The 25,019-nt window shown below is 59.1% G+C and overlaps 1 protein-coding gene across 2 annotated transcripts; it reads left to right on the top strand.

The window, feature by feature from the left end:
• Positions 1 to 555: 555 nt before the first annotated feature.
• On the top strand, positions 556 to 24,759 carry TNKS1BP1 (tankyrase 1 binding protein 1). 2 transcript variants are annotated; one of them, XM_059931616.1, is made up of 12 exons: positions 556 to 731; positions 3,870 to 3,977; positions 5,051 to 5,684; positions 7,189 to 7,258; positions 11,277 to 12,635; positions 14,614 to 16,739; positions 22,058 to 22,424; positions 22,640 to 22,790; positions 22,902 to 23,029; positions 23,720 to 23,877; positions 24,114 to 24,186; positions 24,671 to 24,759. In XM_059931616.1, the coding sequence occupies exons 2-11, from the start codon at positions 3,884 to 3,886 to the stop codon at positions 24,172 to 24,174; spliced, it is 5,148 nt and encodes a 1,715-aa protein (XP_059787599.1). In that variant the 5' UTR covers positions 556 to 731; positions 3,870 to 3,883; the 3' UTR covers positions 24,175 to 24,186; positions 24,671 to 24,759. The 2 variants fall into 2 exon arrangements, with proteins under 2 accessions (XP_059787599.1, XP_059787600.1); XM_059931617.1 differs by lacking the exon at positions 556 to 731 and adding an exon at positions 3,434 to 3,542.
• Positions 24,760 to 25,019: the final 260 nt, after the last annotated feature.

Genomic DNA, 25,019 nt, shown 5'->3' with positions numbered 1-25,019 from the left:
GATGGAGATGGAGATGCAGGAAAGGTGTGGAGTATGTGTGAAGCTTTTCTTACGGGAGGAAAGGGGTATGCCGCATTTTTAGGTTGGGAGGAATTTATATATGGGAAGGGAGCATAACAGGAGATAAATGAGGATTAGCGAGGAAAACAGAGCTTCCAGTCATCCCCGCGGTGGCTCTAAACCTGAATTTATACACGTGGAGTGGCCACGTTGCGTAGGCTCTTAGGTGTTTGCACAGGAAGCCTCTCTAGTCCGCCAATGGTTACCTTTTCTCTAGCCGTGACTCTATGGTGCTGCAATCAGTACAGGCGGCTGGGCCTGAGAATTGGGCCGTCCTAAGGCAGTCTCCTCTCTAGGCAGTCGTCTCGGTGGCCATTTTGCCCAAGCGCTCCTCAGCAGCTAAGTTGCGTCAGTTTCGCCGGGGTCTCAGCCTGTGGCAGGCCCCTCATTTGCAAGACTCATTAATAATTGAGTACCTGGGCTGCGCCTATTTGCGTACGACCCGGCGGATTCTGCACGGTCTATCCACTCCCGGTTTTCACCGGTTCATGGATATTCATGAGGCGCTTTGGGGGCGTGGACCTGGGCGGAGCTAGGGGCGGGGCCCCGCCACAGCTCGTACTGGCTTGGTCCCGCGGTGACGGCGGCGGCGGCGGCGGCGGTAGCGGCGGCGGAGACTGGCATCGGGGTGCCGAGCCCGAGCAGAGCGGAGCCGGATCCTGGGGGAGCGCGTGAGTGTGCGGGGGCGGGCGGGAGGGCGAAGGAGGGGGCGGGGTCCGGCATTGGGGGCGGGGGAGAGGCATGGAAGGAGTGGGCGCTTTTCAGTCGGGACCTCGGTTGAGATTGGAGGGAGGGGGGGGTCACCAGGAAAGTTTGCAGGGGCCGGGGGCGCGGGGTAGGCGGGGGACACAGGGGACCTGCCGCGTGTGCGCGGGGGCGGTGGGTGCACGGTCTGGAGCTCGTGCTGACCGAGCCAGAAGAAAGGGGGGAGGGGGCGAGGGCTTGAGGAGGAGCCGGGGGGCGGGCGGAGCTGCTGGAGGGACCCCCGCCTTTCCCTACCCCCGGGCCTGCGCTAGCCCCCTCCCCCGGCTCCCTCGGCACGCCCCCAAGCACCCCAGTCCGCCCCCACCCGGTCCTTGTCCCCAGTCCCTCGTCTGTTCGCCGGCTGCTCCACATCCCGCGCACAGGTTCTCTGCTTCTGCCGCCGCCGCCCCCTCCTCCTCCTCTTCTACCCTGTTCTCCTCCTCTCAGGCTGCTGCCGTCCCTCTGTGTCCAGAGCTCCCCACTGGGCCCCTCCAGACGGCCCCTCGCCCCGGGCTGTTCCGTCTTCCCGTTGGCCCTCCCTCCTCCAGCAGTTTACAGGCTGTCCCTTCCGACCTCTCTGGCCCCAGATCCGGCCGGAGATCCCAGGTCTATAGGGCCGACCCCGCCTGCGGCGATGCTTCTCTGGGCCTCTGCCCCGGGGCTGGAGCTGCCTGGCCTCTCCCCTGCCATTCCGGCGGCCTGTGCTCCCAGGGGTCAGCTAGTCTCCTCCTGACTCTTACGGATTGGGAATGCTCAGAGCCACTGAGATTTTACAGCTTTGGGCTCTGGCCTTGTTCCCCTGGGTTTCCTGGCTGGGGCCTCTGAACTGCTGCGACCCCTTCCTCTTGGGGAAGGCGAGCTGCAGCTTCTTTGCTGCAGCTCCTCACGCTGCTGAGGTGTCCACCAGGCCCCCAGGTGAAGGGTTTTTCGGTTCTGGACCAGTTCCTCTCCATTTCTAACCACCCACACCATGTCCCTGGTAATAATGTTCAGGGACAAGGAAACAATCTTGTGTTTTTTTAATTTTATTTTTTCCCGTCATGTGCCCCTCCTCCATGCACACTTGGACCGGCTGTGCACAGTTACTCACCCACCCACCCACAGTGAGCATCCTGTGTGGTAGTTGGCTGACCAAGGGATTGACAATCATGGGTATCTCTCTACCTCCTTCATATTCCCTCCCATCTTTCAAACAAGCTGGGGCAGGGTAAAAGTGAGAGGTGGGTGGGTTTTGCAATGGTTGGACACCTGAGGTCCCTTCGGATTTGGTGCTGTCTTGCCAGACCAGCTGGAGTGGGTGACTTTGAGGAAGGCAGTGCCCCTTGCAGGTTGGAGAAGTTTGGGTCATCCTCACTGACTGTGGACACACTAGGTGATAGGAAATACCCCTCTTCCTTTGGAACAAGAGGGGCAGGGCTCCGTCAACCTGGGGGGGTCTTGAGGGTGGGATGGTGCTTCAGGAGCCAGGGTGGGAACTGAGGAGGTGGTGAAGTGTCTGAAGAGCAGGTGACATGACTGGGGCCTGCAGGAGAGAAGGAATGGTCTGGAACAACGGAAGCCTGTGGTTTGGGGAAAGGAGGAGGTGGTCACCAATGTGTTAGCTTATTGGTGACACTAAATGGAATCATACTAATAATGGCCAACATTTATTGGACACTTATTAGGTGCTAGGCACTGTGGTCAGCAGCTGTGTGCATCCTTTCATGTAAGCCTCTCTCTTTTTTTTTTTGCTGTGCTGCATGGCATGTGGGATCTTAGTTCCCTGACCAGGGATAGAACCTGTGCCCCCTGCAGTGTGCAGTGAAAGCGCGGAGTCTTAACCACTGGACTTCCAGGGAAGTCCCTCATGTAAGCCTCTTAACAGTCTCAGTAACTGTGTTTTTCACATAGGGAAACTGAGGCTTAGAGAAATCAGCAATGTGCCTAAGGTCACAGAGCTAGAAAGTGGTAGATCCACCCAGCATTTGAATCTGGTGTAGCAGACCTGAAGCTTCTGTTACAAGCTTAGAGGAGGGGCACCCGTTTGGCTTCTACCATAGGGTTGTGTCATTAGGTTTAACATTTCTACTTCAGCCCCCCTCAAAACCCCTCAGGTCAAGTCTAGGCTGGTGAGTGATGCCCACATACATTCATAGGCTGAGGCTGTCCCACTGTGACTGTCCAAGAAAGGGAACCCTAGGGAGTTTTCCCCCAAGCCACCCCGCCCCCCGGATGTTCTCAAGCCCTGTCCCATTCTCCCAGCCCAGGCCTGGGCCGGCTCCTCCTTCCTCTTGGCGAGGCTCTGGAAATCCAGTGGGAGGCCATTGCTATGGCAACAGGACTAGGCCCTGACTTTACCTCATCAAATTCCAAGCTGAAGCCAAAGCGATTGAGAAATTAAAGAAAAAAATGTATTCCAGATGTTTACTTTTTATTCCTTATTTTTCCGTGTTTGGATGAGACAGCTCTGAAGGAGGCGGGAGTGGGGCAGGGATGTGGAAGGAGGAGGGGGGAAGCGGGGGGAGAGGGAACCACTCCCAGCTGCAGGAGGGAGGGAGAGAAGGAGGGTGAGCAGGAAGGGGGAGGCAGGCAGGCAGGCGGTGGGGCGGAGCCCCAGGTTGGGGAGGAGGGAGCGGGTTTTTCCCGTCTCCCATGAGGTGATTCACAGAGAGACTTCAGACTTTGTGGACCTCTTACTCTGCCCCTGAGTAGATACCTCGAGTGGGGCCACCGGACCCCGGGGGGGTGCCTTGGGAGAGGTAAGTGGGGTGCCACGGAGAGATGGCCACGGGAGGGAGCAGTGCGTGGCTCCCTGAAGCTCCAGGACTTTAGGGTTAGGAGACAAGAGTTGGAGAGTGATTTGGGAAGTGTGGAGGGTGTGGCGGCTGGGGACCTCCCTTGACCTCCCCCAGCCCCCCCCCCCCCCGAAGTTCCCTCTTCCTGTCCCGCACTCTGCTTCTGCCAGAAGTAGGAGACGTCCCTCGCCACCGAGCCTACTGCCAGCGCCCAACCCTTTTGCTTTCTCTCTTTTCCTGGGTCTTCAGCCACCCCAGCTCACACCCCTCTGCTTCCCACTTCTCACGCAGGTCCGCCGCATGTGATGAAAGTATCTGCTCTCAGGGAAGGCACAGCCATGGCTTCCCTACCGCCCCGGGAGCTGGAGGAGGAGTTGGTATCTGCTGGCTCTGAGCCAGGTACCTATGGGTGCAGGGTGGGGCACCGGGGTGGCTGGGAGGAGGGTGGGAGGGGCGGAGGCTTGAACCCCCATTCTGTCTTGGAGCGGTTGGGCTAACGATGACTCTGTGCAGTGGGAGGGAGGGAGGGAGGAGTACTGAGGACGGGCAGGATGAGTCTGAAAGGTTCTTAGCTCCCACTGAGACCCTTCAGAACTGTTTGAGATCATAGCTCTCCAGCAGAGGAGAGCAGACTAACCTTGAGATGGTGTGGATCAAACCACATGTTTGACAGAGGAGGAAACTGAGGCCTAGGGGGGAAATGGCATGCACCTATGGATTTGAACCCAGGCCTCCTGGCTCCCTGTCTAGACGCCTTTCTTGCCCTGAGCCAAATGAGTGGGCGATGGATTCTATTAAAAGGGCCGTGGCCATGAGTAATTCAAGGTCTTTTATTTGGTATTGAAACGCCTTACATAGAAGATGGGTTTCTGGTCTTTTTTTTTTTTTTTTTTTCCTCCTCCTATACCAGATTTACTTCTGTTTGGCTTAGGTCAATAGTAAGTTTGCATTCCTGATCACACACCGGATGACAGTGGGGAGGTGGCCTGGGTGTGCACTGGGGGAGGGGGCAGCAGGGTGGCAGAGTAGGGAAGCTGAGCTGGGATAACAAGTTTACTGTGAATGGTAGTATAGCAGAGTATCAAGTAAGAGGAGAGGACTACATTGGGGAGATGATGGGCTGACTACTTGATATGGGTAGGCAGGTACTCATTTATTAGCTCATTTGCTCATTTATTCATTCATTTGTTAAGAACGTGTACTAGGTGCAAAGTGGGTACAGGGAGAAATAGCTGCCAGCTGGACCCTTAAATAGCTTTAGCTTATAAGGGGGATTGACTAGACATTTTGGGAATTTGGAGATGGAAGATGTTTCTGGCATGTGTATGTAAAATCAAGGAAGGCTTCGTGGAAGAGGTGACATTTGACTTGTACCTAGAAGGATGTGAACATTCTGAGTTTGTACGGTGGGAGATGAAGTTCTGCTTGCTGTTCTTCTGACATCCCCCCAACCAACCCTTTCCTTTTGGTAGGTGACGCTCGGGCCAAACCCCCTGTCAAGCCCAAACCCCGAGCCCTGCCCGCCAAGCCAGCCCTGCCTGCCAAGCCCAGCCTGCTGGTGCCTGTTGGGCCTCGGCCTCCCCGGGGTCCTCTGGCCGAGCTGCCTTCTGCCCGCAAGATGAACATGCTGGCGGGACCCCAGCCCTATGGTGGCAGCAAGCGTCCCCTTCCGTTTGCACCAAGGCCTATGGCTGAGACCCCTACTGGAGGAGAAGCCACCCGAGAGACTGTGAAAGAGGAGCCTGGGAAAGAAGAGGTAGCCCCCTTGACACCTCCAGCTCGATGTGCCGCCCCGACGGGTGTGCGGAAGGCGCCCGCGCCCTTCCGTCCAGCCTCGGAGCGCTTTGCAGCCACCACAGTGGAAGAGATCCTGGCCAAGATGGAACAGCCGAGGAAGGAGGTCCCGGCCAGCCCTGACCGCCTCTGGGGCTCCCGCCTCACCTTTAACCATGATGGCAGCTCAAGATATGGCCCCAGGACCTATGGTGTGGCCACAGGTCCCAGGGATGAGGATGGTGGGACCCTCTCCAGGGAATGGGCCCAGGAGGGGCCGGCAAAGTCTCCCACAGAGTGCCCTGAAGAGCCCAGCAAGACCCCCGAGGAGAGGTGAGGGGGTGGGAGGCTGTATGTTTGGTTGCAGCCTGGAGGACAAAGTGGGTAGTTGCATCTGGGATTGTGATCTTCGCTTTTAGGTTAGGTCTGAGTCACAAAACATTCCCCCAGCAGACAGTGCTACTGTGTTCTTTTTACAATGATAGTTGTCTATACAGAGTTGATGTATGTTTATAGTAGAGTTCAAATGTACGGTATGGAAGTTTATTTTCAGGGTTTTTTTTTATACTGAGAGCCAATCTCTGCCTCACTTAATCCACAGCCATGCTGTTTAGTGAAGGGAATATTAAACCCATTTTAGAGATGAGGAAACTGAGGCTCAAAAGTGACTTCCCCTGGTCCCTTAGCAAGTGAGAGAGACAGAGCTGGGGTTTGAATTCGGGTCTGTTTGATTCCAGAGTGTGCTTTTAACTTTAACTGCTAGCTCGTGCTGTGGGTGCAGCCGTGTGCCAGGTGCTTGTGTGTGTGTGTGTGTGTGTGTGTGTGTGTGAGTGTGTCCGTTTGAAGAGGACACAGTCTGGCTGTGAGGAGGAGTCTGATGGGAGAGGAAAGACACGAACACACCTTGATGCCAGGCCAGCTAGTGTCAACGCACAGGAAGTACAGCTAGGTTGGAGACTGTTGCATATGGTATACTTGCCTAGAGTTGGTGCCAGTATATAAAAGAAGGCTGACCAGGAGGTGCCCCTGGGCACTGGAAGAGGCTGAGGGCTGTCAGCTGCATGGAGGCCATCCTCAGGGCAGGGAGAGCTGCTTGAGGCACTTGGCAGCTGGACCCCTGGCAGCTCTGCTGGGCCCACAGGCCCCTTCCCACTCCTGCTGCTGTGGAGGGCAGGGCCGCTGTGGTCTGAGCTGAGCTGGAAGGTAAGACCCTTGCCCTACCCTGCGCTGCCCTGCCCTCCAGCCTTTCCCCTCTCTCACCTTAAAGTGCCTGGAAGGCAGGGCCTCCTATCAACTCTTTTGTCCCAGGCCTGGGCTCCCAGGAGGTCACACCCTGTCCAGACTGGGTTCCGCCCTTCATCTTCCCCTCCTTTGCTCCAAGCCAGGCTTAAAATGAACAACTTCAACCTTGGAAAATCACTCTTCCCTCTTCCCCCTTTCCCTCCCCCTGCAATTCCTCAAGAAGTATTGGCAGGGCAGCAGGACCAGCTGCATTCTCCCTGGTGGCAGGAGAACATTAACCCCTTAAGGGAAGGGGGGCGGGTATCTTTTTGGGGGCCATGGAGGGGTCTGGGCAAGCTGCATCCTCTTCCCAAAGGAGTTGGGGGAACTTAACCCTCGGTGTGCAGGTGGGGAACAGGCACTGTCTCTGGGGCACTTTGTGGAAACTGCATAGCGTCTCTGTCCCCCAGTAGGAAATGCCTGTGGGAGGTGGGAGGCAGTTAACATTGGATGCAGTTGCAGTCGCTTAGGCAGACCCGTGATCAGCTCTCCCTTATCTACCCTGTGACAGGCCTTTCTATTCTAGGCCTCCATTTCCCCTCTTTCTCCCTCACAGGAACCCCCTTTCGGACCTGGCCTTCAACGGGGACCTGGCTCAGCTGGCCAGCTCTGAGCCACCTACCGACGTGAGTTACCCTCCGGTTGCGAATCAGAACCGTGCTATTTTAGAGCTGGAAGGGTCATCTGAGATCATCTCTTTCACCTCCTTGTAGTTTAGGTGGGGGAGCGGAGGCCGTGGAGGAGGTGACTGGCCCAAGGGCTGGCCCTGGGGCTCAGATTTCTCCACTTCCAGGCCACCCTGGCTAAGTGTGGCTCAGGCCCTGAGGCTCTTACAGTGTCCAGAACAACAGTCCTTGATTACCTACTGTGTGCTGGGCACATCCCAGGAATGTTGACTGATAACTCTAGCTGGCAGGCCCCTTTGGTCCCATATGAGAGGTGAGGACACCCGGGCTTGAAAGGTTAAGTAACTTACCCAGGAGCTGAGGCAGGATCTGAAGGGTCTGAGTCCTCGGCTCTCCCTGGCTGGATTGCCTTCTCAGGGTTCAGAAGAGAGGAAGAGTCCTTTCTTGGGGGTTTCCTGCTACATCCCCTCTCCTGACAGTGTGCTCAGAGGGCAGACGGCCTGAATTTCTGAGTAAGTGATGTGAAGGGTGGTCCTTCTTACTCACAGAGCCCTTGCTAGCCAGAGGCTGTCCTATCTGCCCCATGAGGGAGACCTGACTCCATTCATTTGTCTGTCCAAAAGTATTTATTGAGCAACTACTGTGACCTGGGTACTGGGGAAACAGCAGAGAACGAAACAAAGACCGCCCCTGCTCTCAGGGAGCTCACCTTCCAATGCGGGGAGGCAGATGCCAACCCAGACATCCCTGCGAGCCAGCAGATGTGTAGTGTGTCAGACAGGTGCTGGGGACACCTGGAAGGGTTCTGGGGTGAGGGTAACAGGGGGAGGCCTCGCTACGAAGAGGGGGATGGAGTGAGCTATGTGGATGTTGGGGAATAGCATTTTTGGCAGAGGGAACTGCAAGTATGAAGGACTTGGTACCTTCCCGGCAAGGAAGCCTGCATGTCTGGATCACAGTGAGAGAGGAGGAGTTGGGCGATCGGGAGGACCCAGAGGTGATAGCCTTGCAGGCCCCTAGGAGGACCTTTGCTTGCGTGAGGGGATTATGCCATTGAGGGGCTGGAGGAGAGGCGTGACCTCTGCTGTTTTAATTGTAAAGAGTCACCCTGCCCTCTTGGTTGCAGGGAGCCTAGGGCAGCAGCAGGGACTAGTTAGGGGGCTGTTGCGATAACCCAGGTGAGAAATGATGGGGTCATGGACTCTGGAGGTATAGCCCGTGGTAGAGACGGCGAGCAGTGGTGACCTCTGTCTAGGATCTGAAGGTGGCGTGGACGGGATTTGCAGATAGACTGATGTGAGGAGAGAGCAGAATCAAGGGTGACTCCAGGGCTTCTGAGGTGAGCGATCAGAAGGTTACCCTTTACGGAAAAGGGGACTTCTTAGGATGAAGCAGGATCGGGGGAGATCAAAGGAGCTTGCTTCTGGATTTGTTGAGTTGGAGATGCCTTGTAGACAATGCAAGTGGAAACGTCGAGGGGGCAGTGGGATATTTGAGTCTGGAGCTGCAGGGCCTTGTCAGTGTAGAGATGGTAGTAAAGACAACTGAGATCACCAAGGGAGGGGGTGAGGCGGAGGAGGGAAGAGGAGGAGGCCTAGCAGAGGAGCTCGGAAGAAGCGGGAAGGAGCAGCGGTGAGGTAGAAAATCCAGCCAGCGTGGAGTGCTCTGGAAGCCAAATGAAGTTAGTAGCTTCCAGGACTGGGGGGGTGGGGGGGGCGGGAGACGGGAGGAGGGCGGATTAGTGGTCAGACGCTCCCCACGGGGCAAGGAAGATGAGCGCTGAGAAGTGGGAGTTAGCTGCAGGGCGTCATGGGTGACCTTGACCAGAGCGGTGGGATGGCGGGCGAGGGGAGAAGCCCATTTGGAGGGGCTTCAGCAGAGGATGGGTGAGAGAAGCTGTGGTGATAGATACTGAATGCAGAGCCCTGTGTTTAAGGAAAAGGGGTGGTAGCCAGGGAGAGAGGAGGAGTCAACAGCACTGTGTAGTTTGTTTTTTTTAAGCCAGAAGAAACGAGAGCAGTTTGTGTGCTGATGGAAGTGATCCAGTAGAGTAGGAAAAATCAGTGATGCAGGACAGAGAGAGGAGGAGTTGGCCTTAGCTCTGAGCAAGGACAGTTCACGACCACGGCAGGGAGCAGGGTGCTTGGGCTCCTGTGCAGGCGGCGGGGCTGTGGGTGCTGGTGTGGGTGTCCTCCGTCCACGGCCCCTGCGTTCTCAGGGAAGGGGGGCGAGGCCGTCAGCTGAGAGAGCCCGGGAGGAACTATGGAGTTTTGAGGAGACCAGATGGGAAAGCGTTGCCTGGGGGGTGGGGGGGGGTGTGCAGTGGGATTGCTGGGCCGCAGGGGTGCCCTCTGAGGGCAGGGGGTGGTGAGCCGCAGGGGGCCCAGCCATCCTGGTTGCGTGCTTTTCTCCAGCCGCGTCCAGCACAGCTGCCCGGGTGCAGCCTTGAGGTGGGGAGAGCCGTGTATTTAAACAGGTTAAGCAGTAGGGTGAGGGAGGGAGCTGTGTAAAAAAGTGACATCAGTGGTGATAAAGAGAGAAGGGAGGGAGTGAGAAGGAAGGAGGGTTAGTGGCTGTGCTTCTCAGAGGGGCTGAGGGGTTAAGCGGGGTGGGGGATGGAGAGAGGGAGGTGGACAGATGTGGGTGGGAATGGGTGAGCGGGACACCTGAAAATGAGGTTGTGGAGGAGCAGTCGTTACAGGTAAGGACAAGGTCTAGGGTAGGATCCTGGGGACAGGTGGGTCACAAAGTAATCGGGAAAGAGGAGGGCAAGGACTGGAGCCAGGATGCTGGGTGGGTTGACGGTGTGACTGTTGGAATCACTATGCATTATAACGGGTAGCGCTGGGGAGGGTGGCAGTGGTCCAGGAGCTCTGCTTTTGAGGGAAGGAGGGGTCTGTAGGGGGCTCTAACAGGAGGGGTTCTGGCTGGTGTAGTTCAAGGGCATGAGCTTTAAATTAACCAGAGATTTGTAGAGGGGACAGAGGGTGGAGGGAATGGAAGTTGGCCTTGAGAAGGAAGCAGGATGCCTCCCCCTGCCCAGACCCAGTGGGTGATGATGTGGCAGAAATAGCCCCGTTGGCGAGAGGGCGGCAGGGGAATCGTGATCTCTGGGGGTGGGGCAGAGGTCAGGTAGAGCGAGACTCACTTTGCCGTCTGGGGACAGGCTGAGTGGAGGGGTAAAGGAGTGCCAGGTGTTTGGTGGCCCCAGTGTCCCACAGCATCCATTCTTCCTCTAAGTCCTATCCTGAAAGGCCATGTGCACAAATCTTAGTTAATCCTCACCTAACCGTGAGACGGACATGGTTGCCACCAGCCCCAGGGTACAGATGGGGAAGCTGAGGCTCGGAGTGACTTCTGTGCAGGAGGGCACACAGCTTACAAGGGCCGGGCCAGGGGTAGCTCTGGGCCAGGTGCTTTCCCGTGCCCTGGGCCTTTCACCTGAACGCTGAGGCCGGCCTGCCTGCCTCCTTGAGGCGAGACTATGACGCACAGAGCAGGGTGCAGAGCTCCACGCCACCCCTGGGAGGTAGGAGCTGCTCCTGGGAGCTGGTCTGGAGCTGCGTGGGGCCTGGAGTCCTGCTCTGAGGCCGAACCTCCGCGCACACAGACAGCCAGAGTCCCAGTTTTCCTTTTCCCTTTGTAAAGCCAGTGTTCTTGACCCATGAACCGTGGATCCTTTAGAAGATCCTTAGGTGCGCTTTGGGGTGGGTGGGTGTGGGCGGGAGGGTTTGAACCACCTGAAGTGGTGTGAGTGATACCGTGTGAATAAGGCGACGTGCATTTTGTGGGGAGAGGGCCAAAAGGAGGGGTCTGTGGACCCCAAGACGTTTAAGACACTCGAAGTCCTGTGGGAGCCTCTTGCGGCCATCCTGGGTGGCTTTCCCTCTGCGCCCGGGCTTCCTCCGTGGAGCGTGAGAGTGTGAGGCGGCCGCTGACCTGAGGTCCCTGTGGGGGTGGCAGCGGGCCCCCCACCCAGCTGAGTGGTGAGTGATGGCTCTTGACCTTTCTCTTGCAGGTTTCCAAGCCCCGGGTCCCCTCCAGTCCAGGCTCCACCTTGGAGAATGGAGGCTCCGCCAGCCCAGGCCTCCCCGTTGAAGCCTCGAGCTCGGCCCCCGAGTCTCCCCGTCCTTCCTCACCCGATGAGAGCTCTCCCCGCCACTCACAGCTTCCAGAAGCCCAGAGCCCTGCAGCTTCCGGCGCTTCTCCCTGCCTCCCCAAGACTCCGGCATCCCCAGCTGCGGCCCCTCCTGATGAGGGCTCCTGCCACCCCCCTACTCCGGGGCTCCCCTCTCTGGGAGCCCCGGAGGCCCCCAGACCCAGCAGCCCTCCCCTCCAGGAGCTCTCGGGGCGCCGCAGCCCGGAGCAGCCCCCAGCCGCCTTGCCCCAACCCCTGACGGAGGGGGGTGAGTTGCTAGACCTCCCTTGGACGTTGCCATCTGGGGAGGTGGCGGCCGCAGAGGGTGAGGACCTGCGTCCCGTCAGCCTGGCTCAGCGCCGATTTTCTGAAGGTGGGCTCCGGCCGCCCGGCGAAGACCAGGAGAAACTGGGGGGCTCGCTGGCCGCCCTGCCCCAAACCCAGGGGAGCCATTCGGCCCTGGATCATCCCTTTGGGAGTGAGACACAGTCCAGCTGGAGCCTGTCACAGTCCTTTGAATGGACCTTCCCCACGCGGCCTTCGGGTCTAGGGGTGTGGCGGCTGGACTCCCCGCCCCCCTCCCCCATCACTGAAGCCGCGGAGGCCGCGGAGGCTGGAGACTGGGCTGCAGCCGGCGGGGAGGAAGGAGTGTCCCAGCAGGCGCGAGGGGCCCCGCCAGCTCCAGAGGGCCCAGGAAGGCCTGGTTCCTGGGTGCAGGCGGATGATCCGGGCGCCTCCCCAACCCAAAAGGGCGATGGGGAGAGCCATCCTCAGTCCCCAGCTGTCCCCCTCGAGCCCCTGCCAACGGCAGGGCACCCGCCTGGACCAGTCTTGCTGCAGGCAGAGGAGAGGCCCGAGGAACGGGAGCCCCTGCCCGGACACGGATCCCTGCTTCCTCTGCCCACCAGGGAGGCCACCCTGCCCATCCTGGAGCCGGTCCTGGGGCAGCAGCAGCCAGCACCCCGTGACCAGCCCTGTGTCTTCTTTGCCGCCATCCCCGACCCCGGGCAGGCACTGCCTGCCGAGGAGGAGGCCGTGACCCTGGCCCAGGCTGAGACCACCCAACCCAGGACAGAGGTTCAAGACCCATGCAGGGCGTCCCCCGAGCCTGCAGGCCCTGAGAGCAGCTCCCACTGGCTGGATGACCTCCTGGCTTCACCGCCCCCCAGTGCTGGAGGTGCAAGGCGGGGAGCTGGATCTGAGCTGAAGGACACACAGACCCCAAGTGCCTGCTCTGAGGTGAGGACAGGGCACGGGGCAGGGCTTGGGATGGAGGCCAGGACTTCCGGAGGGCTTTGTTCTTTCAACATGGATTTTATGTGATCAGAGCTTGGGATCCAGCCATGATCAAGGGCACCTAGGACGTGCCCCTCAGAGCTGTACCGTCTGGCAGAGCTGGCAGAGCAGAGGGTATGGGACGGTGCTTAGGGTTTAGTGTGAGTTCTTATCTGGCTCCAGCATCCACCAGCTGACTGGTCTTGGGAACATACCCTAACCTCTAAGCTTCAGAGTCCTTTCACAATGATAACGTTTGCCTCTTAGGCTTGTATTGTGGGTAAGATAGACATGGAAAGCGCTGGGTGCAATGCTTGGCAAACAGCGTTCAGTACGTTATTATGGGTGGCATTATGAAGGGCACCAGCATAGCCAGTTAGAGCTATGGGCTCTGGACCCCGACTGCCTGGGTTCGTGTCTTGGCCCTGCTCTTTGCCCACGTGTGACCTTGAGCAAGTGACTTTTCTGCCTGTGCCTTGGTTTCTGCATCTGTAAAATGGGGAGAACAGTGATGAGCTCTACCTTGTAGTGTGCCGGTTACCTTAGTACCTGTAGAGTACTAAGAATAGTGCCTGGCTCATCACGAGTGCTTGGTGAGTGTTGCCTTTTATGAACATTATTACTATTAAGCTCAGACTTGCCTCTGTAGACAGGCAGCTGAGGCCCCGAGGAGGCAGAGCCTTGTGCAAAGGTTACCCAGCAAGTTGGTGGCTGGGCCAGGGCCAGAGCGCCAGTTCCAGGGCCAGTGCCCTTTCTCCTACCAGGCTGCCCCAGAATCTCAGGGCTGGGGTCCAGGTGGCTTTTGAAATGTATTTTTCAAGCCCAGCCTGGGCTGGTAGGGGTGGGGCTGGAAGGAGGGCGGAGCCTGGGGGCCTCTGGGGGCAGAGGTGGGGGGAGGAGGAGGAGCAGGAAGGAGTTAAGACCAGGCTGGCTCCTGAAGTAGGTGTGTCTGTCCCAGGATGTGGGTGACTCAACTGGCTTCTGGGCGGGGCTGCCTGAGCTGCAGCTGCTCTGGAGGGAGCGGGGCCAGGGCCAGCGAGAGCCAGAGCCGGAGCACTCGGACAGGTCTGGGCGAGGGGAGCGGCCCAGCCCTGTCCTGGCACCCTCCGCGCCCAGTAGCCTGGGGCGGGCAGGGGGCAGGAGGCAGGGGCCATGGCCCGACCTGGGGACGGGGAGCCCAGCATGTCTGTCTTGGAGAGGCTGCTGGCCAACGCAGCGCTGCGGGATGAGGCTGGCTGGCTCCGCAGCCCTGAGCCCAGGGCTCCCCCACCCGCAGGAGTGAGTCAGGGAGTGTGGGGTGGGGTGCCGGGAGCCCCGGCTGGGTCTTTTCCCCTGTGCAGGAGGAGGCTGTCCCTTCTGCCTCCCAGGCGGGCAGGCGGGCAGGTGGGCGAGGACTGAGAGGTCTTCCCGGGGAGGCCTAGACAGGAGGGTGCTTTCCTTAGGGAGGAAGGGGCTGGGAACTCCCGGGGGCTAGAAGGGTGTTGGGTGGTGTTGGGATTTTGCCTTGGAAAGGAGATCGTGGAGGGGCTTCGAGTTCTTGATCTCTCCTTGCTGAGAGTGCAGCCCCATACCCATGTGAAGACCATTCCGCCAGGCAGCCTCTCTCCTGGCGGTTTGCCAAGTGTTGCCCAAGGGCTGTAAACATGACCATGGGATCATCGATTGAGTGTCCATGGTGCGCCAGGCGCTATGCTGAGTACTTGGCGTAAATGATTTTGTTTAATCCTCTTGTACCACCCCACGCAGTAGGAATTACCCCATTTAAGGATGAGGACCCTGAGGCCCAGAGTGGTTAAGTGATTTGCCCAAGGTCACACAGCTGGGATCCAAACTCAGGCTTTCTGTAGCCAAAGTGGGGCTCTTGGGCACTAGGCAGTGCTGACTCTCTCATTCTGGACTGATTCTCACCCTGATTGTTTCTCTCTTTTTTCCTGATTCCCAGGGACTCCTTGGCTGGGCCCAGAAAGATCTGCAGAGTGAATTTGGGATTGCAGCAGACACACATCCCAGCAGTTTTAGTCCCTCCAGCTGGTCCCAAGACACTTCTCAGGACTATGGCCTTGGGGGTGCGAGCCCTAGAGGGGACCCAGGCCTTGGAGAGAGGGACTGGACCAACAAGTGCGGGCACGGAGTGGGGGAGGGGAGCTCTAGGGAGTGGGCCGGCAGGTGTGGCATCGGCCAGGAGGGGATGGAGGTCGGCAGCCAAGATGGGAGTGGAGTGTCGGCCCCAGGGGGGCTCGCGGGCCAGGACCGGGTGATTGGAAAGCCAGCCCAGCTTGGCACTCCGCAGAGCCAAGAGGGGGATGTTCGGGACTGGGAGTTCAGAAAGAGGGATTCCCAGGGCTCTTCCTCCAGCCAGGATGTAGATATCCAGGACCAGGAATTCGGGAAGAGAGATTCTCTGGGTACTTACAGCAGTCAGGATGCAAGCCTTCAGGACTGGGAATTTGGGAAGAGGGAGTCTCTGGGTGCTTACGCCGGCCGGCGTGAAGATGAGCAGAGCCAGGAATTGGAGAGGAAGGACCAGCTCGGCAGGTGCAGCAGCCGGGACGCAGGTGAGCAGGACCAGGAGTTCGGGAAGAGCGATGCTTCCCTGAGCACCTGCAGCAGCCGGGGTGCAGAGCAGCCGGGCCAGGATTTCGGGAAGAGCGCCTGGATGAGAGACTACAGCCGCGGTGGCAGCTCCACGGCCCTCGGCTCCCGGGACAGAGGCTTCGGAGTGAGAGCCCTGAGTGCCGGGTTCAGCCCCGAGGAAGCCCAACAACAGGACGAGGAGTTTGAGAAGAAGATTCTGAGTGGCAGAGAGAGCCTGGGCGAGGCCAGCAGGGATGTAAGCTGGCCTGAAGAGACTGAGTCCGGGGGCTTGTTCAGCCCCAGCAGCCCCCAGTCACAGGATGGGGCACTGGGACAGAGAGACCAGAGCAGCTGGCAAGGCGGTGGTGCCAGCCAGGAGGTTGGAGGGCTGCAGGGAAGACAGCAGGCAGGGGGCCAGAGCCCCGGTGATGCCGACCAGGAAGACCGGGAGGGGGGGCAGCGAGGCTGGGCCGGTGACTTCAGCCTCGGCGTTGTCCCCCAGCCAGAGGCGGTGGCCTTCAGCCCAGGGCAGCGGGACTGGAGCGGCGACTTCCGCATGGAGGCAGCCGAGAGGAGCCATCAGTTTGGCATCATTGGCAACGACAGAGCGAGCGGCGCTGGCCTGAGCCCTTCTGGCAAGATAGGAGGCGGCCACTTTGTGCCTCCCGGGGAGACCTTGGCCGGGACCATTTACTGGAGGGACCAGCTGGGCCTTAGGAACTTGGAAGTGTCCAGCTGTGAGCGTTCCGGGGGCTTGAGTGAAGCCAGGGAGGATGCCATGGGGCAGGTGCGCTGGGCAGACAACCTGGGTTTGAGCGACGTGGAGCTGGCCGGCCGCCTGGAGACTGGAGGGTCTGTGGAGCCCAGGGGCATCGGAGTCGGGGAGAAGGACTGGACTTCTGAGGTCGGGTTGAGGGGCAGAGATTTGGCGGCAGTGGGGGAGGCAGGAGACCACAGCCAGGCCAGAGAGAGTGGCGTGGGGCAGACCGACTGGTCAGGTGTGGAGGCGGGAGAGTTCCTTAAATCAAGGGAGCGCGGCGTGGGTCAGGCAGACTGGACACCTGACCCAGGGCTGAGAAACAGGGAGCTCGGGGCGGGCCAAGTGGACTGGGGCGACAATCTGGGCCTGAGGAATTTGGAGATGCCCTGCGACCTGGAGTCTGAGAGTTCCCGGGGGCCACGGGGGTGTGGAGTGGGGCAGACGGACTGGACCCAGGACTCGGGGCTCCGGAACGTGGAGCTCTTGGGGACCCGGAGTGAGGCCAGGGAACATGGGGTAGGGGAGGTCAGCCAGCCCCCCGAACCAGGCCTGAGGAACGACGGCGTCTTGTCCCCTGGCCTGGAGGCCAGAGACCCCTCGGAGGCCAGGGAGCTGGGAGTTGGCAAGACAAGTGGGCCAGAGACCCAGGGCGGAGACGCTCCCCTGCCTTCCGTGGCCGTCTGCCCCGAGGAACCCGGATCAGAGGCAGGGGAATCCCCCGGCTTTGGAGTCAGGTAAGGGAGCGCCATCCCAGGGTGGGGAGGGAAGGAGTGATGGCTGTCCGAAAAGTGCATCCTTTGTAAGGGGGATAGAAACTGCCTTCCCCCAAGAACTTGTAGTGTTTGGAAAATTGAGGTGGTTTGGACTGTGAATTTTTGCTTTATTTTTTAAACTGACCTCTGACATACATACAGGTGAGTTCCTTTTTTGAACGATGAATGTGATGGTTGCGGTGTGACTTTTGCAACCCGTGCTTTAGGCTTCCTTGGTGATTGTGAGTATGCTGGAGGATATGTCCTGTCTTTGGTTGGTTTCTGGTGGCTGTTCCCCAGGCCTCTCGGTCCTGAAGCCGCAGGTGCTCCAGGACCAGGGAACACGGATGCTTTCACAGGCTTGGGGCGGAGGACTCTGCATCGTCCTGGCCTGAGCGCTCCACGTCAGGGTGGAGCGGGCAGTGGCACTCGTTGCTTCTTGCAGCGGGTAGGATCTCTGTGCTTCTTGCCTGCCTTGTCTTAAGGCCCAGGAGGGCATCCGTTTAAGAACCTGAAAGGCGGGAATTCCCTGGCGGTCCAGTGGTTAGGACTCTGCACTTTCACTGCTGCGGGCCCAGGTTCAATCCCTGGTCAGGGAACTAAGATCCTACAGGCCTCGTGGCACGGCCAATGAATAAATAAATAAATAAAATAAAAAATAAAACAACAACAACAGAGAATAAACCCTGGTTTAAAAAAAAAAGAAAAAAAGAACCTGAAGGGCATTGGGACCTGGCTCCTGGCCCCATGACCTTGGCCTCCATGCACAGAGTTTCTGAAACAGAACTTTCCAAAAAAAAAACAAACCGATAGTTTTCCGAGCCAACCACAGTCTGTCCCTGAGATTTTTCTGTTCTAAAACCAACTGAGGTGATGTTGCACCTGGTAAGGGTGCTAAAAAGGCATTGTTTCTATTTCCCTAACATTTCCATCCACTGAGGTTGGGTTTAATTCTCTTGACCGAGTAGCAGGTTTGACCTTTTCCAGCCCTGGAGCTTCTCACCTGGCGTGAAGGGAAGAAGGGAGGGGGGTGTTGGATGGGATCTGTGTTAGAAGTGGAAGGGGTTGATGGTAGTGGGAGGGGGGCAGGAGGGCCCAGGAAGTGTCTAGAGGGACTCGGTGGGGTGTTGGAGGGGTCAGGAGGGGCATTTGGGGTTGAGGAGGAGGGAGAGGGGAAGGTGGACAGAGCCTGGGGCCAGGACGATGCCCCGGGGAGTATCCTGGGGGCTCAGGCTGCTGAGGGGGAGATGGAGGAGTGTGGGCAGAGGTGAAGCCTGCAGGAAGGGCTTGAGTGCCCGGGACCAGGAGTCCACTGGCTCCTGGGATCCTGCACAAGTTGCTGGACCTCTCTGAGCTGTAACATTCCTGGTGGGAGGAGAGTGTAGGCTCCCCGTGGTTGCCCCGGATTCCACTTCCCGGGACTCTCAGAACTTCTCAGAACTCCGCAGTGCCCCATGCTCAGCTGCACACTGCACCTCACTGATCTTCACACCTACCCTGTGAAGCGGGAAAGGGATCTTATCGTCTCCGGTTAGCAGGTCGGGGAGTGGTGTGACCCGCTTAAGGTCACCGAGTCAGCAATGTCTCTTTCTCACTTCTGCGTCTTTACTGCGTTCAAGGCTCTTAGACTACCACGCAGTGGGACCCACAGCCCTCCACCTTTCCCCGAAGATTGGGGTGGGCCTTGGGAGGGGGAAAGCGAGAATATCTCCCCTTGTTTAGGATGGAGGGAGAGGCTGGCTGGGGGACTGGGTTGGGGAAGGGGAAGGGTATCGGCAGAGAAGCTGGGAGTCCTCAGCGCTCAGCTCTCTGAGCTCCGGTCCCCATCACACCTTGAAAACGCTTGGGTTTTTCCGGCCATGTTGTGTGTTTGGAAAACGCCACTGTGTACTCAGTGGGCGTACAGGAGACTTAAGGAGTATGGATATTAGCACTGAAGCACAGGAGTAAGGGAACCTGTATATCTTTCTCTAATGTGATGTTTCTCAAGCTTATTTGACTAATATCCAAGGGGCTGGTGTTCTGAGCATCTGACTTAGGGAAATTCTACCCTCTGGGAAGTTGCTCTTTAGAGGAAAATTTGGAGGTTCTCCTGGTAACGAGAAGTCCTTGAGGACAGCTCAGAGCCGGCTGGCTTTGGGCCTGTGTGCCAGGTTTGGGTCCTGATTCTGCCACCACCCCTGTGACCTTGGGCAAGTCCCGTCTCTGCTCAGGCCTCCTGTGTCTTGTCTGTAATTGGGAGTAATCGACCCCCGACACCCACAGCATTGATCTTCACACCTACCCTGTGAAGTGGGAAAGGGATTTTATCATCTCCGGTTAGCAGGTCGGGGAGTGGTGTGACCCGCTTAAGGTCACTGAGTCAGCAATGTCTCTTTCTGGAGTTGGGCTAGGAGTTCATACACAGGAAGTGATAGAAACCTGCCTGGCACGCGGTCGTCACTGACCGAATGCTCACCACTAGTATCTGTATCTGTTTTGCAAGTGTGGATGGATGTGAGGGGCTGTCCCGAAACTGAGGCCTTGGAGGACACTTTGGTCATCATCCTGTGTGGGGCAAAGGTTCCCCTGCTGGTGGTCATTGGCTGTACCACTGTCCATATAACTGGGACAAGAGCGGCGTCGGGGAGAGATCAGGCCCCTCCCCTCTGTGTCTAGGTCACCTCGTCCTGGTGGGAGTGGCGCTCCTGGGTCTCCTGAGAGCTGTTGCAGTGCCCTCTCCTCTCTCTGGCCTCCTGGTCATCTCCTGCCCCTTCCCCCAGGCCGCAGCGAGGCAGAAGCCTCCCAGCCATTTGGTGGGGGTGGGGGGGTGGTGGTCTTCACAGAATGTGAGAGGACCCGCAGGGATACTGAGGCCAGCTCCTTCATTCCGTGGGTGGGGAAGCAGGCCCAGAGAGGCAGTGTGACTTTCTCAAGGCCCCACAACTTGTGAATGTGGGCTCCTTCATGTTCCCTTGGGCCCCAGCCCTGTAACCGTCTCTCTGGGTGCTCCTCCTGTCTCTCTGGGGTCAAGGTCAGCTGCTGCCCCTTTAGACACATCATTCCAGCTTCAGTCCTCACCTCTCTCATTTTCGGTCTTGGAGCCTTGAACACAAGGAAACTGATTTTTTGTGCATCTACTACATGCTGATCCCCGTGTTTACACCTGGAGTGGCTGTGGGCGTGGGGTTGGATAGAGTCCTGGCCCTCAGGAGCCTCTAAGTCCAGGTGGGCGAGGGATAGAGATGGTATGAGACAAGTCCTCAGGCCGGGAACCTGTGCTGAGCACGAGGATGATTATCCTAAAAATTCTTCAAGGGCCAACTACATGCTGGGTGTATATTTCTGCCAACAGACCCGGCAAAGTATAGGTACTTATATTATCCCCATTTTACAGGTGAAGAAACTGAGGCTCAGAGTGGATAAGTAACTTTGCCAAGGCCACAGGCAAGGGGTGCAGTCCATATGTGTGCTGGAGTGGGCAGTGCTCAGGATGGGTTCCTGACCTGCTTCCCTGCCAGGGAGCGGCTCAGGTTATAGGTGTTCTGGGTGCTCCCAGAACAAGGAGAAGGAAAGCTTCTCCCGGGATGGGGAGAAGGGTGAGTGGGGTTTAGACAAGTCAGCAGGAATGAATGCTTCCCTCCCCCACCCCATGGTCACCCCCAGAGCCCACCGAGCTCCTCCACTGCCCTCTGCCCACGTGGCTCCGGGCCAGGTCTTGCTCTGGAGGTGGATCTTTCCATCCACCCATCCGCTGTTTCACATCCCCTTAGCTCTCGGGGCCTGCCCTCAGCCTCCTCACTGCCTCACCCCGGGAGAGGCTGTGGGCAGGGCCTCCTCAGGCTGGGTGGGGTGCTGCCGCTGCCGCCTCCCTCCCTGGCCTCCCTGATTTTAAGCAGCAGGGTAAGCTAGCTTTGGCCCCCCTCCACGGCTGCTCCTGATTCCGCTGCCTTGCTGCACTTCTGCTGCTACCTCCGCCTCCTCCCTCCCTCCCTCCTTCCCTCCCAAGACTGCTTTAATTTCCATCTGTCAGCAGCTTGTGGAAGGACAGACTGACACACGCTCTCTCCCGCCCTATCCCCTTCTGGCCTGGTACTGACTCACCTGCTTCACGCTCTTCCCCTCCAATCTGGGACTCTGGCCTGGCTCCGGGGTGCTGTCCTGCCCGCCTTTCCCATGCCTGTGTGCACGGTGTGTGTGTGTGTGTGTGTGTCGGGTCTGGCTCTGCTGTGCTTGTGGTGTGGCGGGTACGAGGTGTGTGTGGAAGGAGTGACAGATGAATAGTGCACACTTCCCTGCAGGAGATGTGCCGTGAGAGTGTGCAGGTATATCTGTGTGTTTCAGGGGGGCAGCTGGGCAACACAGGCTCCTCGTGTGAGGAACGTGAGCTAGTGAGAGTGGTGTGCTGTGCCTGCTGTGTTCTTGTCATGCTTTCAGGGAGCGGCGGGCAGAAGACCGCAGACGCTGTGTCGAGGTGCAAGGTGACCCAGCCTCTCATTCCCTCGGCAAATATTTGCTCCGTCCCGCTCCTGGCCAGGCCCTGGGCCGAGGGCTGGGAGCACAAAGGTGGCAGGGGGCCCGTCTTTGCCCTTGAGTTGCTCACAGATGGGCAGTGGGGACAAAGAACCACGCGCTCTGAGGCAGGGGCTGGGGCAGGTAGAACCCAGGGCTTGCAGGGCTGGGGAGAGCGCTGGCTGGGGGAGGGGAGCCGGCCGGCTTCAGAGGAGGAATTGAACTTCAGGGAGAGTGAGCAGAGAGGCAATGGGGGAGCCTTCCAGGCGGGAACAGCTTGTCCAGACACACAGTCGGACACACAGCCATCTGTGAGGGTCGGGTGCTCAGTGAGACTGGGGCACGGGGAGGGACGACCCGGAGGGTGGGGGCCGAAGAGGCAGGCTGGACAGATGGACCGCTGCCTGGCTTATCCCAAGGAGAGTGACCACCCAAGCTGGTGCCCTTGGGAGGGACACACTGACAACATCAACAACAGCGACGGTCGTGGTAATAGTAACCGTTATTTATAGGGCACATACCGAGGGCTCTGCACTGTGCTGGGGGCTTTAGAGTCTCACTCCAGTCCCCCAGTGATTCTGTAGTTAGGAGACCCCGAGGCTTTTATAGGTGAAGGCACTCATCCAAAGTCTCAGTAAGTGGTGGACCTGGGATTTGAACCCGCCAGGCTGGCCCAGGTGCTGCCCTCTGTGCTGTGTTGTATGAGGCGCCTGTCGGGAGAAGCATGGAGAAGAGGGAGAGGTTGGGGAAAGCGCCCTTCGGGGAGGGAGATGTGGTCCCACGTGACCTTGGCCTCTGGTCCTTTGCAGCCCTGGCGGATGCCTGGCCCGCTCCCCGCCCTCCGGCTCCCAGGGCCTCCTGGAGGAGATGCTGGCTGCCAGCAGCTCCAGGGCCGCGGCCCGGCGGGAGTCGGCAACCTCGGGCCTCAGGGAGCTGTCAGAGGAGGAAGGGGCCACAGCAGGCGCTGGCCAGGGGGCGCCCCTGGACCCTGGCCGGGACCCTCTGCCCTCCTGGAGGCCCCAGCCCGATGGTGAAGCCAGCCAGACAGAAGAGGTGGACGGCACCTGGGGCCCTGCAGGGACCGGGCGGAGCGAGCGGGACCGGACGCCGACCCCCCAGTGGCCCCCCCAGGGCCCTCCCGCCAGCTCCACCAGTCAGGATTTCTCCTTCATCGAGGTCAGTGGAGGGGAGCCCAGGGCAGTGGGTGGGATGTTGTCGGGGGCATGGGGGGGTACTCGTCCCTTGGGCCTCTCTCATCTGTGTGGGCCCTGAGCAGTCTCAGTCCGGGAGGCAAAAAGCAGGAAACTCCGGCCCGAGGCTGTTAGGGGCTCCCCTGGGATGGGGCAGGACCACGAAGACGGTGGCAGTGGTGTTACCCTTGTCCTGAGCAGGGCACCGAGATCCTGGACAGTGCCATGTATCGGAGCCGTGCCAACCTGGGGCGTAAGCGTGGGCACCGGGCCCCGGCCATCCGGCCTGGGGGCACGCTGGGCCTGTCGGAGGTGGCTGAGTCGGACGCAAGGCTGTTCCAGGACTCTACAGGTAGGGCCGGGGTATCGTGTGATGACATCCGTGTCCATGTCTGAGGGCGGTGCAGGGGCGGGGAGGTCTGGGGTTGCCGCCTGTGCTGAGCCCTTCTCTGGACCCTTGCAGAGCCGCGGGCTTCACGGGTACCGTCTTCCGATGAGGAAGTGGTGGAGGAGCCTCAGAACCGCCGGACACGGGTGACCAAGGGGCTGAAAGTCAACCTCTTTCCTGGCCTGAGCCCATCAGCCCTGAAGGTACCGTCTGATAACGGGGCCATCTGACCACCTTGCATCCAGCCTGCCTTCCCTCCATCCATCTTCTCATTCCCGATCCCCTTCCTCCTGTTCTTCCTCTCACTCTGCTCTCCCTGTGCTGTGCGCTAAGTGGGATGGAAGGAAGAACAAGGCGTGTTTGTGTCCCACAACTTCCCAGGGTAGTGGGGACGTGAGCCGTGCCATCATTAGCCCTGGTGAAGGGAGAAGTTTAGGTGTCACTGGGGGGGTTAAAGGTAAGAGGTGGGCCTGCCCAGAGGGAGGGAGAGACAGTGGGTGCAGGATGGGAGGGTAGATTGGGGAAGGCCTCCTGTGAACATGTGATTGTAGCTTCGAGGTGCGCGGAGGAGTGGGCTGTGCAGGGTGAGGTGGGGAGACATTCGAGACAGAGGGAACAGAGGCGCGGGGACGGGAAGCCACTGCTGGCTTTGTCCAGCCCAGTTAGTCTGCATTCATTTCAGCAGCGTCTCTTTGAGGGCCTGCTGTGTGCCAGGCATGGCTCAGCTCTCGGGGGAAGCTCATCTCTAAGCGACTTCGCATCCACTGGGGTGAGAGGTGGAGGGGGTCTGAGCCTGATTCTGGGGACGGCGTACTCTGGGGAGAAGGCCTAGCCTTCTGTGGCTGCTCTCCCCTGCCCCTCTGACATCTGTCTGCACCTGGCTTGTCTCTCAGGCCAAGCTGCGCTCCCGGAACCGCTCGGCTGATGAGGGGGAAACGACAGAGAGCAAGTCGAGTCAGAAGGAGCCCGTGATCCATCGCTCCAAGTCCTGCAAGGTCCCGGGGCTGGGGAAGCCCCTCGCGTTACCTCCCAAGCCAGAGAAATCCTCAGGGTAGGTGACCTAAGCGCCGGGTATTCACTGGCCTCACTGCGTGGGCCTTAAAAGGAAGACCCTGCTTTACAAGAGAGGAAAACTGAGGCTTTGAGATGCTTGGCATGACCCAAGTCTGCTCTGCTCAGTTGGTGCCGGAGTGCTGGTCTCTAACCAAGCCCGAGACCACCTCTCCCGGTGGGAGGGGCGTTTCTGTCCCTACCACTCCCTTCTGACCTTCGCCCTCTGCCTTCAAGGTCAGAAGGATCATCGCCCAACTGGCTGCAAGCCCTGAAGTTGAAGAAGAAGAAGGTCTGAGAAGTCACTGAGGTGAGGGCAGGAGCTGGGCTTGGGCCTGTCTGGGGTTGGGAGTGGGTTCAGGGCTGAAGAGGGCCTGCCCTGGAGGACTCAGGAGGCCCCAGACCCTCTTCTAGACCTGAGCTCTCCATCCCTCTTTCTCTGTGAGGCTGGAAGCAGGCAGCTGAGGCCAAGTTCCAGAGACCTGGCGGGTCCCTTGGCTTGGGGACGTCCATCCCCACCTTCCTTCTTGGGCTCAAGGAGGGTCCCCCGTGCCCTGTAGGTGGCCTGAGCGTGGTCTGCCCGCCCTTCCAATCTGGGACCCTGGGGTGCATTCACTAGGCTCCAGGTGCCCAGCAGGGTCTCCATGGCGCCGGGCTCCGCTGGGGGAGCCAGGCTGCGGTGTGGGGAGGCAGGTGCGCGGTGGAGGGGGTGTGGAGAGGTGGGGGAGAGACACCGAAGCGCCTCCTCTACTCCCACGTCTCTGCCTGACCTCTTCTCTTTCCTCCTGTTGCAGGTCCTTCCCATCTGGCAGTCTCAGGCAGTGCCTGTCCCTGTGGGGTCCCCGGCAAGGAGACTGCTGAGCCCCCCACGCCCCAGGCTGCAGCCTCTGCCCCCTCCACCTCCGGGGGCCGTCTGGGGAGGCACAGTTATGCACTTTGTATCACCGTCCCAACTCCCCTCACACCTCCCTCCCAACCAGTTGTTAGCGGTCGAAGGTTTAGGTCCCTCCCTCCTTCGCTGTCTTCCCGCCTCCCTCTCTGCTTCCTCCTCCAGCCTCCCTTGGGTTTTCTTTTGATACCAGTTTATAGCATTTTTTATAAAAGCCTTTGATTTTTGTAACGGGCGGAGCCCAGCCCCACCCC

The sequence above is a fragment of the Balaenoptera ricei genome, chromosome 8, assembly GCF_028023285.1.
Source record: "Balaenoptera ricei isolate mBalRic1 chromosome 8, mBalRic1.hap2, whole genome shotgun sequence".
NCBI lineage: Eukaryota > Metazoa > Chordata > Mammalia > Artiodactyla > Balaenopteridae > Balaenoptera > Balaenoptera ricei.
The sequence above is the reverse complement of the archived record's forward strand: the minus strand, read 5'-3'. Positions and strand labels throughout refer to the sequence as shown.

Coding starts and splice junctions, on each gene's coding strand:
- TNKS1BP1 (XM_059931616.1), top strand. CDS start 3,884: ATGAAAGTATCTGCTCTCAGGGAAGGCACAGCCATGGCTTCCCTACCG. Junction 3,978..5,050: donor ATCTGCTGGCTCTGAGCCAG/GTACCTATGGGT, acceptor TCCTTTTGGTAG/GTGACGCTCGGGCCAAACCC. Junction 23,030..23,719: donor TGAGCCCATCAGCCCTGAAG/GTACCGTCTGAT, acceptor CTTGTCTCTCAG/GCCAAGCTGCGCTCCCGGAA.